This window comes from Adiantum capillus-veneris, chromosome 4 (assembly GCF_014529385.1).
Source record: "Adiantum capillus-veneris isolate H3 chromosome 4, ASM1452938v2, whole genome shotgun sequence".
NCBI classification, from domain to species: Eukaryota; Viridiplantae; Streptophyta; class Polypodiopsida; order Polypodiales; family Pteridaceae; genus Adiantum; species Adiantum capillus-veneris.
This window is the reverse complement of record NC_140934.1, coordinates 20109929-20128537: the sequence shown is the minus strand read 5'-3', so window position 1 is coordinate 20128537 and position 18609 is coordinate 20109929. Positions and strand designations below refer to the sequence as shown.

The window sequence follows — 18609 nt, the reverse complement described above, 5'->3', positions numbered from 1 at the left end:
GGAAACTGGGCAAATGGAGTCCAAATCAAGAAATTTTTGAGTCTAAACCGCATCTCGCAAGAAGTTGGGAGCACATGTCAAATTTCATGGAAAGTGGTTCAGGGACCCCCATTATAAGATTTTTTCACTTCATTTTAAGCTCATTTCTACTATTGCCCTTTGAGAGAGAGCTCTTGCCACCTAGAGCGATCGAGACTTCCAGCAGCTTCTACGATACGCACGACCACCCGACACGCTCCAAACATGAGAGGTAGGCTCACCACCTTGAGCTTTTCGCACATGTTTGTTGTTTTGTCGTGAAAACTAGCGTAGGGTTCACAAGGGAAGAGAGCAATAGAGACCTACAGGTAGAAGTGACCACCTAACAGCTAACCCAAACGCAACGAGACTTCATCAGCGGCTTACCCTAGCATAGGAGACCACTCTTGGATGCCCAAAGGCGGTGGAAAACCATCGGAAAAAACCTTAACTTCTAGAGCCCCGCAAGAGGCCACCAAATGGGAAATCGGCGGAAAGACGCCCAAATGCTACCAAAACTCATGGGTAGGAGCATCTCGACATGCTCAACAAGTCTATATAGCCCACATGGCCATAAGGTGACCCGAAGCGGCACTAAGCTTCATAAACGGCATTAGACACACAAAGCGTCAAATAGCTCTCGCGGCCAACAAACCGTATGTCCATTTGCCACCAAACTTCACGAGCAGCTTTCCTAGACCATCAACAACCAAGTCCTATGGTGGTAGACCACCTCAAGTAATCGACGACATGTAAACGTAACCACGGGTGCTTCCACAGCAACAAATTGCCAAACGGAGCTCCGGTGAAGCCAAAGTCGACAAAAACCATATGGCAAGGATCCCCACGGGATCGGGAAGCTATGGAGACCAACATCAAGAAATTTCATCGCCGAAAAGCACTCCAAAATTCAGAAAACGGCTCGGAGGATCTGAAATCCACACAGGGAGTTTCTTTCTATCTATTTGACTTTTTTGTTGAAATAGAGCTTAAAAGGGACTCAGGGGGGCTCAAGACAGGCACCAGTAGCACTCACCATATAAATTTCATCAGGAGACATCCTACACGTAGGATGTCTTCTGGGCACCAACCCCAACATCTCTCATCACACACGGCTTCTGAATAGCCTTTACATGCTAGCCACCAAGTTTCATCACATTTGGACAAAAATTGACCTCATATGCATCAAAAAACGCAAAGTCAGAGCATAAAGGTAATAATGGGCCATAGACCTACCAAAACTAGTCCAAATCACATGAAACTTGCACGATATATTCATGAGCACATTGCCAAGCTATCTGTGGGGTCATATGTGAAAAATGATGAAATAGACATCCTACACGTAGGATGTCTAAATGACATTTTTGGCCCCCAGCTTGCATTTTTCAGTTCCAGATCTCCTTATAACACCTTCCTAAGCTCATATATCAAGTTTCAAGCCATTCTCATCACATTTGGCCCCCAACACCTCCAAGATGCACTTTTTGAGCCTAAAAACACTACACATACTCTTACCAACACCAATTCTTGTTCTAACATAGGCAAAACAACTCTAATAGCAGCAATCCTTGCAGCAAGACCTGCAACATCCTCAACATCGCCTGCATCCTTAGAACCAGGAGGGACATCAATGCCATGCACAATATTCCAGAGCCCTTTGACACAAGAACATGTTGCATCATATAAGCCCACATAGGGTAATTGTCCCCATCCAACCTGTCCTCAGTAGCAAACATCTTGAACACATCCGTGTTGTTGTTGTCAGCCGTTCATTGTAAATGTTGCACCTGATGTGAAAACTGCCCGAAAATAGGAGAAATAGAGCGGGAACAACACGTGCTATATAGCACAAACCGTAGAAGACTATAAAGCACCTGTTATGTAGAAAATGGCACTGACAAAAATGCTGCACAAAATGACAAAATTGCATGTGCAGACCTGCCTGTAGTGGAAACGGAGGCCGAAATGAGTCCGAATCAAAAATCTGAGCAGACTAAGCTCTATGAGCTTACCCGAAATATTTTTCGACCTGTGAATGCTCGCCAAACCTCACTGTAATCGGAGAAAGTGAGTAGGCGTGTGCTGGAGCAGCTGGCGACTAAGCCAGGGAGGACGTAACCTGCTCTGATACCAATTGTTGGAATTAGGGTTGTAGAGAAACGCACACAGCTTGGAGAAGATGAAGGAAGCTCAAGGCACACAATAGAGAGTGTGTTACTTAGTGTGCAATGGAAAGATAGATAGCCCTAGAGTGATGGGCGTATATACAATGCTCGAGGGGAAAAACCTCCTAAAGAGGGACAAAATGCCCCGGCGGTCCTAGTGTGTTCACACACATCACTACCACATGTATATGGTAACCCCTCTCTAGATCTCAAATTTTCAAGTATCATGGCTTGCCAACATCCATAGTGTCGGACAAAGATCCTAGAATGACCAGTAATTTCTAAAAGGGTCTCTTTGAGAATCTAGGAAGTAGATTAAATTTTTCTTTCGGCCTATCATCCACAAAAGGATGACCAAAGTGAAATAACTAACGATTCTTGAATCTACCAAAAGCCTCTGTCATAGAAGTAGATCAACGTTCTGAATCAGAGAAGTCCCTACCTCTTATAGAGTATCGGTACAATGACATTGTACATATTTCTATGGGGAAAGCACCTTTCGAGGTTAAAAAGGGAAGATCCAAAAGTCCCTTACTACTTAAAGTTCATGGAAAGATCTTCGTTGTTGATGATGAATATAGCCTACACTCACAATAATCTTTTCCAAAGATTAAAGAGGTTATATCCATCTCAAAGCAAAGGCTAAAAGGGCTACTGCTAATAAGCACAAAAGAACCTTAGCCTTTAAGGAAAAATGATTGGGTCTTGCTAAAGTTTCTCAAGGCTCATCTAAGGCTTACTACGGGCAAGAATCCTACGAGCCACCAAGAGTATATGCTAAACTAGCAAAAAGATACTATGGTCCTTTCTTATAAAATTCTTAAGCCAATCAATGAGATGGCTTATTAGTTAAAGCTGCCTAACCATTGGCTCATTCACAAAGATCAAGAACATGTGTTGCAGCCTGAATCGATTCTTCGACACAAATACAAGGTACTAAGAAACGATAAGATTATCCAATGATATCTTGTTAAGTTTAAGAATTATCATTTTAAAGATGCTTGATGGATGCAAGGAACCTAGCTTAAGGATAATATGAACCTTGTCAATGCTTACAATGCTACACTAGAGTAAGCAAATGAAAATGCATTTTAAATAAACAATGTTTTTGTCTTATGAGACTCGTTCTCTTTCTTTTATTGTGCACAAAATTTAAGAAGTATGCATGATTAGGATCATGTTTGTGGTGACGATGTCTCCTAAACACCAAGTAGAACTTGTCACTCTACTTTGGAAGTATGATATGGACTAAAGAGCAGACATGCTTGCGGCAGCTAAGTCTCCCGAGCACCAAATGGATAAGTCATCCATTCTAAAATGATTTCGTAGGGTAAAAAGGGATCCTCTACCCACTAAGAAACATGGACTAATGACTAATCTTTATCTTCTCTACCTCATAGTTGAGGACAACTATGATTTCAAGAGAGAGGTAATGTCATAAAATGTAATACCTAACTTTACCAAATGATTTTTTCATATTAAATTGATCATTTAATATGGGAAGATAAAAGGGAAACAAGAGTTAGGATATAGATATGTGCTTCTAGACCTATCTCAGCAGGGGACCAAAAGGAGAAACGGTTGCATCTCAATAGGGGTCCAAAAGGATACGGTCTACCAAAGAGCAATGCGCAATAAGTGCTTCTAGATTTACCTCAACAAGGGACCAAGAGGAGAGAAGGTTGCATCTCAATAGGGGTCCAAAAGGAGGTAGTCTATCAAAGAGCAACGTGCATCTAATGGAGCTTAAAAGACCTTAGGGTTAGCTTCATTAAAGACCTCCAAAAGTTAGTGTCAAAAAGTCCTTTGACCTTACACAAGCTAGGGCTAACCTCAAGGTGGGAATCCTACCCAAGCATGAGGTGTTAAGATGCTTAAAGTGGTTGTGGGAACCTTGCCCAAATCTTGAGGTGATTTTTATGCTTAAATGACTAAGGTTTTTGAAATGTTAAATTCAAAGATAAATTCTCAAGAGGCATGAACGTTTCCATGCTTGATTGACTAACGCTTGAAGTATTCAATTCAAAACAAATGACTTAAGAAGCATAAAAGACACATGCTTGCTTGATTGACTAAGTTCTTGAAGTATTCAATTCAACCAAATGACTTAATAAGCATAAAAGACACATGTTCAAATGATCATCCACATGTGGCCCTCATGATGTGCTTGAATACTATTGGATAGGTTTTAAAGGGTCCAATGAGAATTTAGATACATAAAAATAAATAATTAAGTTCTTTCTCTCAAAGAGAAAAAAAAGGACACATGTCGACCAAATGAAATAATAAAATAATATGAGAGAGAGAGAGAGGTGTGGACCAAGCATGAGAGGGGGGTATACTCTCCCACACACATATACATTCTCTCATTGTGTGGAGTGCAAAGTGCAAGAGCTCCATCTCCTTCTCCAAGTTTTTTGAGAAGTGGAGAGCCTACACCAACACTCTTGGCTATGGAATGCAAATCCAACCAAGAGCCATGCTTCAATGCTTAAGCTTGCCATCTTCTTCATCTTCATTACTATGCTATTATCCTATGCTAAGCAAGAAGATTAATGATAAGTGAGGAACCATTTTTTTCTCCTATGAATGATTCTTCTTCCTCTTCCCAATTCTCATTCCCTGCTAGCTCTCTCCACCTTCGAAGGTGTTTGAGGCCTTGGGAGGACTGAGGCTTGGGATAGTTCATTCTTTTTGAAAAGTATATGTTATGCTCGTGATGGATGAAGCTTTCCATTTTCATAGCATCACCAAGGTCACAAGGAACACAAAGATTGTATTGTACCAAGTCTCTCTTGATAGGAGAATCTATAATACAAACGCCTTTTGGAGGGGGGATCGGCTCCAAGCAAATCCGGTCCTCAACTATTGTCATGCTCTCTAATACTCTCTCTATCGTATCAAACAATAAGCTCGTTTGCACGAGGCACGTCGGCAACGTATGTTGAATGGCAAAACCTACTCGAGTGCCCGTCTACTCTTTTGCTGCCCTTTATTCTTTGTGGATATACATTATTACCTGTGGCACCGCATGTAACAAAAGATCCTTGGTCTGCTTGATTATTTTTTTAGAAAAGAAACGACCCTACTCGCATGACCCTACCCCTCCCTGGTCTATTGTTGCAACTAGTCCGTGCTTGCTTTAGGCACTTGTTTTTGCTTGCTTGCAAAACTGGAGACGTTATTTCATGCTTTAGGAGGTTCTTGGATAGCACTGTAGGCTTACGAGGTTGTGTGTTGACCTTTTTGCAAAATGTAGGTGCCAAATTTTTGGTTGGCTATTTTTGAGAGGGGGTATGCCACATGGAATTGCATTATACATGTTTCAACTATGAAGAGATTGCTTGTGTCTCAATTATTCAATTTTCATAATGGTCCTAAAATCTCATTTTTTCAATTAAGTGTCATATTTGTGGTAATGAAAGTAATGTTCATGGCATAATTTTTTTTATTTTACCATTGTTGATTGTGTATCAACTTGCTCGAATTTATCTTCGCTCGATTTTTTTTTCTCGGAGATTAGAAACCCCCGGGGAGCAGGTAGTCGAGAATCCAGTGCAGCAAGCCCAAACGGATGGCGGTGAAGTCCCTAGGGTGAACATCATTGGGGTGGATAAACAAGATGTCGAAGTGTTGGCCAGCAAAAGAGCTAGAGCTGAAAGAGAGACAGAAACTGAGCGGGAGACTAGAGCTCGCACTACAAGAGGTTGTGTGCTCTTGTGACGCTGTTAGCGACGGAAATACATTGGGTTTTTATAACCCCGACGTCGCTAAAACCGTCGCTACGAGAGCGTCGCTATAGGCGTCGCTATATAGCGATGCATATAGCGACGTTTACACAGAAGACTATAGCGACGCTCATAGCGACGCTACAGAGCCATAAATAGCGACGCTTATAGCGACGCCCGAGAGAAATTTTTTTTGGTGGCAGGGCATTCAACCACCCATCAACCATATTGTACTTGATTCACTTTTTTAAAAAAGTGCAAAAGTAGATAATAGACCCAAAATAGTCACCCACAAGACGCATTGTTTGCAAAATTGACAATTGTACACATCATAGGCAAAATGAATTAATTGGCAAATGTAATAATGACAATTGTACAACATCATAGGCATAAAGAATTGATTGGCAAAAGGAACTGCGGTGACAAATGTAATAATATACATGGTTCAAAAAGACGTATAAAATCCGTCTCATGATACATAAGCTATGAGAAACCCTAAACTAATGCTATCTAGCTACGGCTAAACTGACGTCGTCTAGTCAGACGTCTCATCGCGTCCAAGCGGCGTATCTGTCGGATTCTGCAAAAAAAGACAATAAGACAGCTTTTAGTAAGTATAAACATATAACGACATTTATAAAACAATACAAAAAATAAAAAAGAGTAAACCCTAATACTAACCATGCCGCCGCGAGAACTGAGAATGTCCATCAAGGCGTTTAAGCCCATCCTGCCTGCGTACTCGCGCTCGTACGGTGTGGGATCACGTCCTGTCATCGACCACTGTGAAAACATACAAAGATTTCATTATGTTAGAACTAAAAAACTCATAAACCCTAAACTATCGAACATGCATAAAGAGCAATGTGAACAGACTTACAAAATCGGCCTCAAATAATGCCCATCCACTGCTCCCCAAGTGGTGCGAGCTCCCTGCCTCTACTCACGCTCTGGCTGCATCCTTTTGTTGCTTCCACTTGTCGGGATTCTCGCGCGCTGCTTTCTTCGCATTCTTCCAATCTTCTTTGGCCAGCCAATCTGGCCTGTTCCACCCATTCTTGATTGCTTTTTGCACTTCGGAACGCTTGTGTTTGCAGTATTCGCGCATTCGAATCTTCATCAGGTCTTCATTGAAGCGCTGATCCCGTGTTGGAACGGGAAACTCATCATGAAGTATGCTGATGACTCTGTTTTTTAAATCACTTGGTACTTCACTCCATTTGTTTAGTATGTAGTGTCTAAACAGCTGAGAGCAAAGACCACGCATGCGCGAGATCACCTTCTTGCCGTCATCATCCATGATGATGCCGCCGCTGATGTCGACGGAGTAAGGCAAGCCCTCTGGCCAGTGACGCGTGAACCTGGGTGTCCCGACAGGGGTCTCTAGCGGCGTGTCGATGGGGATACGGACGTCAGGTATCTCCACCGGCGTCTGGGCCCCGAAGCGAGGAGTGTCGAGTGGGGTGGCTCCTGGCGGAGTAGGTAGAGGTGTGTAGCTTCTAGGAACAGTCAGCCGTGCAAAACCTGGCGTAGATGGCGATGCTGTGGCTGGTGTGGGGGCGGGCAAAGAAGGGGAGGGTAAAGAGCCTCGTCGAACACAAGGCGGTGTGGAGGCATCGGTGGCGGAATCCCCACAACAACCGCCACCGCCACCACTAGAGCGCCGGTGTCTAGACGAGTGTGAAGCTCGTCTCGTCGACGCCGAAGCTTCGGAGCGCGCTGAATGCTCCGAAAGAGAGGGAGATGCGGATGGTGTAGGAACGCGCGATGATGCGCCAGAGCGATGCCACGTACCACTGTCTCTGCTACGGTGACAAAGAAGAAAGAAACTCCTCATCATCCATACCTTCATTAAACACACGAATATTTAAACTTAATATTGAATGAATAGAGTAGACAATGACGCAAAGACCATTAAATACAATGACGTAATGATGCATATAAATACAATGACGCAATGAATCGAGTGATAGAAGAGGCAAGTCGAAAACTCAGAATTTTCAATCAAAAGATGTGAGCGCGAGTAGAAAAGAGCGTTATACACCATGGAAGGTACTTAGAGAGCCAGAGCTTTTACAACACGGAGCAAAATTGTTCAAATACAATATTTGTGGCTTTAAGAGATCTCTCTCTCATCCTCGCATAACTCAGCATAATTTCCTATATCTATACCGCAGCGGCTTCTGATTGAGCATCTTCTCTGATCTCCTCCATTGATGTCGTTGTGATTGGCACATGGTAGCCTTCATACATCCTTGCACTACGAGGGGCTACCTCTATGACGTACCACCAGTTTGATGTAGACTTTGTAGGATGAAATATTACCTGCCAGAGCCACATAACTTACATGAGAGCTTTCAAGCACATAACTTGTAAAAGGGGGATGTTAACTATTTATATACTTACTTGTTCACAATGCTCGGGTAGTACGAAAGTGTCTCTTAGGTCAGTCCATTTCTTAGTAGAATCCACCTCAAGAAAACCAGACTCTCCTCTACGCACAGTAGCGTTGCGACCCTCCATGATTATCTTGAACCATTGCACGTCGAACAAGTCGACAAAAAATCCTCTGTAATCGATCCTCAAAATCTCTTGCAGCGTGCCGAAGTAAGTGAGTTCCGCCACCACAGGATCTGCATCAGAGGAACGTCGTCGACTAGACTGTTCAAATTTTGCCATGATTCCACAATCTTGAGTGAAACGCTTTTTGTCGATTTGTTCCACCCTAAAATGTCGACCTTTACACCATGCTGCTGTGTATGACTTATACTACAACGAACAAAGATTATGAGTGGCTGTTCAAACGTTTATAAATAAAGTCACTTGCTAGTCGTACATTGCAAACTTACCTTGGTCGCGCAACCCCGAGAGTACTCCCACTCTTCTTCAGTCACTTCGTCACCGCATTGTTGTGCGCTTTTCAATTGGTTGTGCAACCATCTTAAGCTCATGAAGGTTGGTAGGCTCTCCAGAACCGCTGGATAGTGCATCGGTGGTCGTCTTCCCCGTCTCCACTTGTGAAGCATGCAAAATCGGTTGATTTTAGCCTCTAGATCTTCCGTCATCTTCTTCTCAACACCGAGATTGCACATGACAATCCCAGATATGCGCTCATCATCTATGGTTCGCCATAGCGTGTCCCGGGATTTATCAAATCCGTTTAGCCACTCTCCAATGTACACTAGGGACTCTGATACCAACCAACCTTCTGCCATGCTACCCTCCGGACGTGCCTTTTGACGCACATATACCTTAAGCGTTTTCATGAAACGCTCTAAGAAGAACATCCATCTGGAATGAACTGTGCCAACTATTTCCACCTCATCAACTATGTGAACAAGAAGATGCACCTGAGTGGTTAGCATGGTAGTAGGAAAATGTTTCTCAAACATGCACACAAGCTCCGCAGAATTTAGTTTGGCGAATGGTATGGAGTCTACGTTGATCTCCTTTTGTGAGATCCATTGCACCAGCTTTGCAAGTTTGTAGATTGTGTTACGGATGTCGAGAGACAAACATCCCTCAATGGCAACCGGTAAAATAAACTGTAAAGTATGTGCAGCAATGATATTAAAGTCCATATTTTATGCAATGATATTAAAGACCACTATGAACGTACCTGACACATTTTATGCCAATCGTGTGACTTCAAACCGGTAAGCTTTCCTTCTTTAGTAAAACACGTTCGGAGCGAGTGCATTACGCCAGTGGGGGTCCGCAAAGATCGAATGGCCTCTTTTACTTTGCGTTCTTGGGCTCCTGTGAAAATCCATGGTGCTTTAGGGAGTTTTATCGATCCATCAGACGCTGTTTGCGGCCAATATTGCTCCATACGATCCACATTTCTAAGGTCAACTCTGGCTCCCAAAGTATCTTTCTTGCCGGTCAAATGGTCCCATAGTAGATTACCCACATTCTTGAATATGTGCATTGGATCGAGCAAGTGATTGATCATGAGTCGGGGCCAGTATGGTAACTCGTACCATAGAGATAGTCTCTTCATCCCTGGAGGCAATCCGTCATCGCACATCTCCTTCTGCTCTAACCATGCTTGTGCAGACATCCTTGGTGGCTCTCTTCCCAAAAAGCCGTCGCGTAACACATGATTCTCTGGAAGATACGCTTGATGACCTTCGTAGATTTTCTTCTTCAGTGAGGGTGCCCTACGTGCATTCAGTCTAGGTCCACATGTGACACATGCTCTATATCCGCTTGTTTGAAGCCCTGCATGTATACACATGATAATAGATCAACTATGGGAAAAAACAATATTTACAGTGTCTGAGTGAGGAGTGTCAATAGATCACCTGAGCATTCTGTTAGCCCAGGATAGTCATGCATGGTCCACATTAGAATGCCTCTGATCAAAGCATTCCGTCGTCCTGTGTGTCGGCTCATATCCACCACCTCTATGCCAATCCACAATAGTGGACGAAGATACACATCCATATTCCCCACTTTATATCGCCCTGGCACAATCAAGCTTAGCCATAGGTGCCCCTTCTTCGTAGTCAACCACGGGGGAATGTTGTAGTTGACGATGACAACGGGCCATACACTGTAAGATGTTGATCTTTGACCAAATGGATTTACGCCATCCATAGCCAGGCCTAAGCGCAAATTTCGAGCTTCCCTGGCAAAATCCGACCATGTTCCATCTATATGTTTCCAGGCTGCGCAATCTGCAGGAATTCGTAGCACACCATCCGAAGATTTATTCTCCTCATGCCATGATGCTAGGGCGGCCATGGACTTACATTCAAAGAAATGCTTGATGCGAGCAAGCAGAGGAAAATGTCGCAAAACCTTTTGTGGAATTTTTGTCCCGTGGAGATCTACTCGATATCTTTCGGAATCACATTTCGGACACTTCTCCATGTCTGTGTATTCCCCTCTGAAAAGAATGCAGTCATTAGGACAAGCGTGTATAGAATTGTAATCCATCCCCAAGTTTCGCAAAATCTTTCTTGCTTCATCTCGGGAATCTGGCATCACATTGTCAGCTGGTAGTATGTGCTCTTTCAGCAATCTACACAACATAAAAATATGATACAGTCGTGTAAAAATCTATCAGATCATTGTACATTTAGAGTTCTATTAAAGTAAACTAATTGTAATAGATCACCTGAAAAGCGTTGTGACGCTAGTGTCACTCCATCCAAACTTTGCCTGCATGTTGAGAAGAACCAGGAGTGCTTTCAATCTAGACATACGTGCTCCATTATACAATGGCGTATCGGCTTCACTTTTCATATCATCATAGATAAGCCTTTCTGAATCCATGATCGTCTCGATCATTTCATCAATCTCGGGCTCAAACATTGCCTCGTTGGGAATGTGCTCTGCATGATCATCCCCCGAGCTGTCAGAGGCTACATCTTGTGGCCTCACATATGCTGCTTGACCAAAGCGCCTGCGAACACGTCTATTGGGTTGCAAGATTGCTGCTTGTTGGCCAGCGTCAGAGTCCGACGAGTTATAATTGGCAACAACTCGATCTATAATAGATGGATCGAACTCGCCAAATTCGCGAACGTGCTGCAAAGAAACACGTCTTGTCCGTCGCACAGCATGCTTGCATTGATTACAAGGACATAAGACCCTCGTTGAGAGATAGGTGTTTCGGTTGGACGGTCCCACATCCTCGTCGCTACTCATAATGAGGATAAAAAACTTATTACCTGGACAACAAATTTAATATTCTATTGGCATTCTTCGTCTTATCTCTCTCTCTCTCTCTCTCTCTCTCTCTCTCTCTCTCTCTCTCTCTCTTTACCTCACATTCTCTAGTCATGTCCAATCCCCGCACACCTCGGTCTAGAGGTGCACGGAGATCAGAACCACCGGGTTATAATCTCGTCTTTATTGGTCAATACCTATATTTGTGGGTACAAGAAATCTACACACCCACGTCTACCTGATATTGCATGTAGTGGACAAAACCCCTTTGCCTCTTCTCTAGCTGTAGCACTTCACTTCATCTTAACATCTTTTCACAGTAGATCTTTTCACTGTTCGTCTAACTCTAAACCCTAAACCGTAAGTAATTCTTGTGTGGACTCGATCTAACGTAAATAAGCGTAAATCTAAATAAACGTAAATCTAACTAAAAATAAAGCTAAATCTAATTTAATGTAAGTCTAATGACTAGAGGTTGTCTAGATGGTCATTGTGTCGGGGATGTAGTGACTCTTGCCGCCCTGAAGATCCACCTTCTTCCCTATCTTCTGAAGACATTTCACCAGTACTTTTGGATCGACGGAGCCCACCATGAGTGAAGGCAGCAATACCCTATATTCCATTGAGGGCTTTCTTCACCCGCTTCATGCAGGCATCGCAGTCTATGGAGACCTAAATCTAATCTAATATAACGTAAATCTAAATCTAGCTTAAATAAACGTAAATCTAGTTAAAAATAAACCTAAATCTAATTTAATGTAAGTCTACATATAACCTAATCTTTAACGTCTTTTAAGATAGTTTCCTACGACGTTATAACTCTCTTCTTCTTGTGTGTGTGCGTGTGTGCCAATAAAAAGAGATAAATGGTATAACCTTTCTATCACCCATGCCAAGTATGATAGATTGATTATGCCATTTCCCTCTTGAATAATAGGTCTTGAGTTCAACTCCTCGTCGGCTAGATCTTTAGGTCTTTTAATTTTAATTAGTTTCCTACGACGTTAAATTAGTTTCTCTCTCTTTCTCTCTCAATGTGTGTGCGTTTTTTTGGATCGTATGCATGTTTTCTCTCTCTTTTCCTCTCTCAATGTGTGCGTTTTTTGTTTATGCATGTTCTCTCTTTCTTTTCCTCTCTCAATGCGTGCGTTTTTTGTTTATGCATGCTCTCTCTCTCTTTTTCTCTCTCAATGTGTGTGTGCATTCTTTGTTTATGTATGTGTGTGTGCGTTTTTTTTTTTGTTTGTACTCTCTCTCTCTCTCTCTCTCTCTCTCTCTCTCAAAAACACTATGTGTGTGTGTGTATGTGTGTGTGTGAGAGAGAGAGAGAGGGAGAGAGAAAGAGGGGAAGGGAACATGAGAATGAGGAGAGGGAAGGAGCATACCTGGCTCTCCTTCCTCTCCTCGTGTGTGTGTGTGTGTGTGTGTGTGTGTGTGTGTGTGGAGAAGAAAAAGAGAGAGAGAGAGAGAGAGAGAGAGTGAGGGAGAGCGTTACCTGCTCCTTGCTTGAGGGCACCGAAAAACTCAGATCTAAGATCTGAGTTTTTGGGCGCGCTCGGTTATTTTTTTACCCCAGCCGGCGTCGCTATGAGCGTCGCTATAAGCGTCGCTATGAGCGTCGCTGTGTGAGCGTCGCTAATATGAAGAGCCTCTTGTAGTGTCGTAAAGGCAAAGAGAAGGTATACGAGGGGAAAGAAAAGCCTGAAACTAGCAAGAAAAGAAGGCGTCCCAGGATTAAACAAACAGATTTTCAGCTTGGGCGCGGCCATCCAGAGTATGATTTGGTTGTTAAGTATGGAGCCTGATTTACCCTTGTAATTTTCTGTGGTAAAAGCGCACATTTGTAAGGCCCCCATTATGAGAAGAAGCCATCGTGCGTTAAGGAAAATCACTCGTCGGAAACCAAAATTTTCACGGCCAAAAATCCCTCGTCGGAATATTCCTTTACGCCGTCTCAATGCTGGGTTCAATGCCAACAACTGTCCAAAAGTAATATTGCTGGTCGACCAGTGTTAGCACTAGGCTACCAAGGGGTAAGGGCAATGTGCAAGCGGTGCAAAATATGGCACTCAGGGTAGGTAGCCCGATGGATGTTCTTCCTTTGGTGGATGCTGTCATCGAGAAAAGGATGCAGGTTCAAGCCTATATAGATAGCGGAGCACAGGTTTGCGTCATGACGAAAGTTGCGATGAAGGAAACATGGGTCAAGGCGGTAGCCAAGTCGAATGTGCGCATGAGGATGGCTAACCATGCTAAAGCTAGGTGGTTGGGCATGGCCGAGGATGTAAGAGTGAAAGTGATGGGAATAGAGTGCCTGATTGACTGCTTTGTGATGAAAGCTGGGGATAACACATATCCTATCATCTTGGGTAGGCCATGGCTATTGGCAATAGGTGCCAAACATGATTGGGAAAGCAAAGTGTTTACCCTACCTGATAAAGAAAAAGGAAGACAAGTGGTGCTGGATCTGAAGACCAAGGAAAGCCATTTTCATCCAATGGAGGCTAGAGACGAAGAGGACACCACTAGCTATGAGTACGAGACTGAAATGGCCTACGATGAGGGCTATACAGGTACAAAGGAAGGAGAAAGCGAGGATGATATACTCAAGATTGATGCTGACTTGTTTGGGGTCACTGTGGAAGAACCTTGTGTGAAAGAGGAGGTGCAAGCACAGGTGCATTCCATGGATATTGAAGAGGTGGTCAATATGCTAAGTGGAGACTTGACCAAGAAGGAAACAGAAAGTTATGTCCAGTTGTGTACATCTTTTCCAAACCTGTTTGCAAAGGAGTATAAAGATTTGAGAGGAGCCAAGGGTGTTGAGCACAAAATAGCCCTCAAGGAAGGATACAAATGTAAGGCGCAGAAGCTAAGGAGATTGGGTGAAATTCAAAAGGAAGCCCTTTGGCAGGAGATCAATCAGTTACTGGATGCAAGTATTATATACCCTGTAAAGGAATCAGAGTGGGTTTCCCCAGTGGTTATCACTCCTAAAAATAATGGGAGATGGCAGGTGTGTGTCGACTATAAGCCATTGAATATTGCGACCAAGAGGAATCACTACCCGTTGCCATTTTAGGATGGGATTTTGAATCAAGTGGCTGGCCATGAGAGGTATTCCATTATGGATGGGTTTTCAGGTTACTTTCAAATAGGGATTGCTCCCGAAGACCAACTGAAGATGACATTCATATCTCCATGGGGTTGCTTTGCCTATCCGCCGGATGTCGTTTGGTTTGGTGAATGCCTATGCCACCTTCCAAGACTGGATGAATAGGGTGTTTGGTCCCTATTCATGGATGACATTGGATGTTATAGCTCAAGGGCAGATCGTTTGTCAAAGCTACGACTGTGTTTTCAGAGACTGGATAAAGAGGGAGTCCAGTTGAACCCCAAGAAGTGCATATTAGCACAGCCTCAGGCATCATTGTTGGGCCATGTGGTGTCACAAAATGGGATTGAAGTGGATCCAGAAAAGGTCAAGGCTCTAGTCTTGATGGAGCCTCCTCCCAGTGCATAGGCTTTGGCGTCGTTCGTGCACAGGCTGAAGTATCTCTCAAGGTTTTTTTGGACGTTGTCGCAGTATGTATACCCCCTTCAAAAGAGGGCGCAGCTGGTGCACGGTTTTAAATGGGATGAAGAGGCTCAAGTAGCTTTTGACAGGGTGAAAGAAATCTTGTGTCAATTGCCTACAGTGTGTCCTCCTAATCATGATGATGATTTTTATGTTGCCATGACGGTAGGCACTGTAGCCATTGGGGTAGTACTATTGCAAAAGGTGGGAAGGAGCTATAAACCTATTTATTTTGAAATCAGGGTGATAAGTCTTGGGGAGGCAACCTACACTGATGCAACAGTGGGTGATGGCCTTAGTTTTTGCCTATAGGAATTCAAGGTGTATCTCATCGTGCGAAAGTTTTTTGTGCTAACGGCCAATAATATATTGCCAGAGGTAGTGTTGCACTTGAAGCCAGGAAAACGGATCATGAAGTGGGTGATAGAGCTACAAGAGTTTGAGTTTGAATTCAAAGTTGACCATACAAGTCGATCTCACCTGGCAGATATTCTAGTCAGCAAGGCGGTTGATTTGCCGATCTATCCCAGGGTGCATGGTGCGGGATGAAACCAAGGAGGAGCCAGACTTAGCGGAAGCTTTTACCATGTGGTTTGATGGGCATATAGGAGGGTAATACAAAAAGCAGGCAGAGGTGTGGTGATACGAGATCCACGCAGCAGGGTGATCTTTTCAAAAGCTTATGACTTGGAGGATGTTCATACCAATAATGAGGCGGAGTATCTTACCCTCCATTTAGGTTTGAAACAGTGTGTCGAGTTTGGTATGTAGAGTTTGGTATATCGAGGTTGGTGGTGAAAGGTGATGCACTGTTAGTTATCAAGCAGTTGTTGGGCCAATGGCAGGTAAAACGGGATTCATTAAAGCATTGGTTCTATGCCATCAAGAAGTTGCTAAAGTTTTTTGAGGAGGTTCAGTTCAAGCATGTTAGAAGAGAGCAGAACCAAGAAGCAGATCAGCTTGCAAGCAGCAAAGTACAAGTGCAGGTTGCAAGTATATATGTGGCCCCAGCCACCTATGCTGGTCGTGAGACCTTGAAAGAGATTGAAGACTTTTTGAATACCGGTCAATGCTCTGAAAGATTGTTGAAGCTCCAAAAGCGAAGGATAGTATAAAAATCTCGCAAGTTTACATTGATAGGGGAGGATCTTATGACCTATGGACTGGATGAAGTGCTGTGAAGGGTACTTTATGAGGAAGAAATCGGTATGGTATTGCAGCAATGCCATGAGGAAAGTGGGCATCAAGGTAAAGACCAGGTTTTGTTTCAAATCTTGAGAGCAGGTTTTTGGTGATCGTCGATAGTACATGACGTGCACTATTGGTGCAAGACCTGCCATGAATGTCAGACTATGGGTGAGAGGAGGCTGATAGCCGAATCACAGGGAGATATCATTGCCCAAGATGCTTTTGAGAAGTGGGGCTTGGATGCCATTGGTCCACTCCCGAAGTCGGCAAGCGGTAAAAAATACATTGTAGTGGCGATTGACTATCTTACCAGGTGGGTCGAGGCCAAAGCTGTGAAGGGGGTCAATGCATAGATTGTAGCCCACTTTGTTTTTGATAACATTTGTTGTCGTTTTGGAGTGCCGTGGGTACTCATTTTTTATAGAGGCCAAGGATTCAGGAGCAAGCTTATGCAGGCATTAGTGGAAAAATTAAAGATTCAGCATCGATTTTCCTCGCCGTATCATCCCCAATGCAATGGTCTTGTGGAGAGTGCCAATGGACAAATCATCAAGATGCTGACAAAGTATGTGTATAAGCAAGAGACAGAATGGGAGACCAATCTAGAGAAGTGCCTATGGGCCTACAGGACATCCTACAAAGTGGCGACCAACTTTACTCCATTTGAGTTGGTTTATGATAAGGAGGCAATACTACCAATGCATGCACAACTGGGTGCTTTGAAAGGTATGTGGCGCATCAATGCCACTCCACAAGCTGTCTTACAGAATAGGATTGTCAGCCTTGAGGCATTACAGATGAATAGAGAAGCAGTAGAAGACTACTACATGAAGCAGCGGGAAAGACGAGTGGCTAAAGTCAGTAAGAGTCTGCCAAACAAGAAGATAGAGGAAGGAGACCTGGTAATGAAATACGAGAGCTACTTGGACTTCACCTTCCAGAAGAAGTTCAAGAAAAAATGGATGGGTCCGTACAAAGTGCAAAGGCCGTTTCCAAATGGGACCTATCAGTTGGTGAGAGTTAATGGCAAGCTTCTTAGGCACATGGTAAATGGTGTACGGCTTAAGCTGTACTTTGACAGAGGTCTGGTGCCTGATGTAAACCAGATTGTAGCCAGGTGGTTGGGCAACCCACCTGAGGAGATTTGAAAGTAACAGATATACAGTGTTTTACATATTGCACATTTTGTACATATGGTTGTGCCTTTTTCCATATGCTTGAGTGCCAGTGAAGTGTTGCAAGTTTCAAGTTTTGTACATATGCTTTTGGTTGAACATGATTGTTCAACTAGGGGGTGGGCAATGATGGTGCAACCAAAGTTCTTCCATGTCAGGAAGGGTGACAAGCAGTGCTATGGATGCTAGCAGGTGCATGGCGGCGAGCTAAAGCAGGTGGGAAAGTACTCGGTAGACCAGTGGTAGCGGAAATGTATGTCTAAAGTGGTTTTTTAGACCAAGGGGCCTTCAAATTTGGATAATCGGGATGGCATACCAAAGGGTCCAAAATGTAGAGAATGTGCCTTGGAATGTAGGGTTGAAGATGCCCTTGAAGCTCGTCCAGACGGCTCATCAAACGGAGCCCTGATGTGAAAGATATCAAAGTTCCAATTTAGAAGCCTTTGCAGATCCCCGACGAGCAGGGCAGATGGGGACAGATGGCCAAGGTTAGCATCAACAACTAGAATTAGAAGGCTCAAATTGTGGGGCATACCAGACTTTTGGGCTTGCTGATCAGAATCCGAATGGGAAAATTACGGCCATGTGAAAAGTTGCAGGGAGGTAGTTGTGTACCCACGGGGTCATATTGGCGAACGTGCCATCTGGAAGTTTCAGAGCTATGCCAAGGTTTCCAAGGGTGGTGCATTGCACGTGGGCTTCATGGGAAGTGGCAGATAATCGAAATTCGGATGGGTAAGTTATGGGCCAATGAAGATTTTGTCGAGGGTCGGTTTTGGCATGGTTGGGCCGTCCCACCAAGCGTGCCACTTGGAAGTTTCCTATCCTCGCTAAGGTTCTGGGAGCGATGTGCATTATGTGGAAGCAGCCAAAAGTGACGGTTCAACAATCGGGTTTGCAGTTAGTGGAATACAACTCGACAAAGTCGGGCACAATGGGGGGTACGAATGATGCGGGCCTGTTTCTCTTGACTTCGTTCGATGGACCGGTAATAGCAAAAGCGGGGGCAGTGTGTACAATGCCCTATGGACAAGGCAATGGTTGGTTTCGAGCAACGATGTTGAGGCGATGTGGCAGGC

General features: G+C 43.8%; 1 protein-coding gene across 1 annotated transcript; it reads left to right on the top strand.

Annotated features, from left to right (window-relative positions):
* Positions 1–16909: 16909 nt before the first annotated feature.
* Positions 16910–17451, top strand: LOC147458831 (uncharacterized). The gene is made up of 2 exons (XM_086511511.1): positions 16910–17368; positions 17437–17451. Exons 1-2 carry the CDS (start codon positions 16910–16912, stop codon positions 17449–17451), a joined length of 474 nt encoding a protein of 157 aa, XP_086367637.1.
* The last annotated feature ends 1158 nt before the right edge of the window (positions 17452–18609 follow it).

Bases quoted from the DNA above. Each gene is read 5' to 3' on its own strand.
- LOC147458831 (XM_086511511.1), top strand. From the start codon at position 16,910: ATGCTGACAAAGTATGTGTATAAGCAAGAGACAGAATGGGAGACCAAT.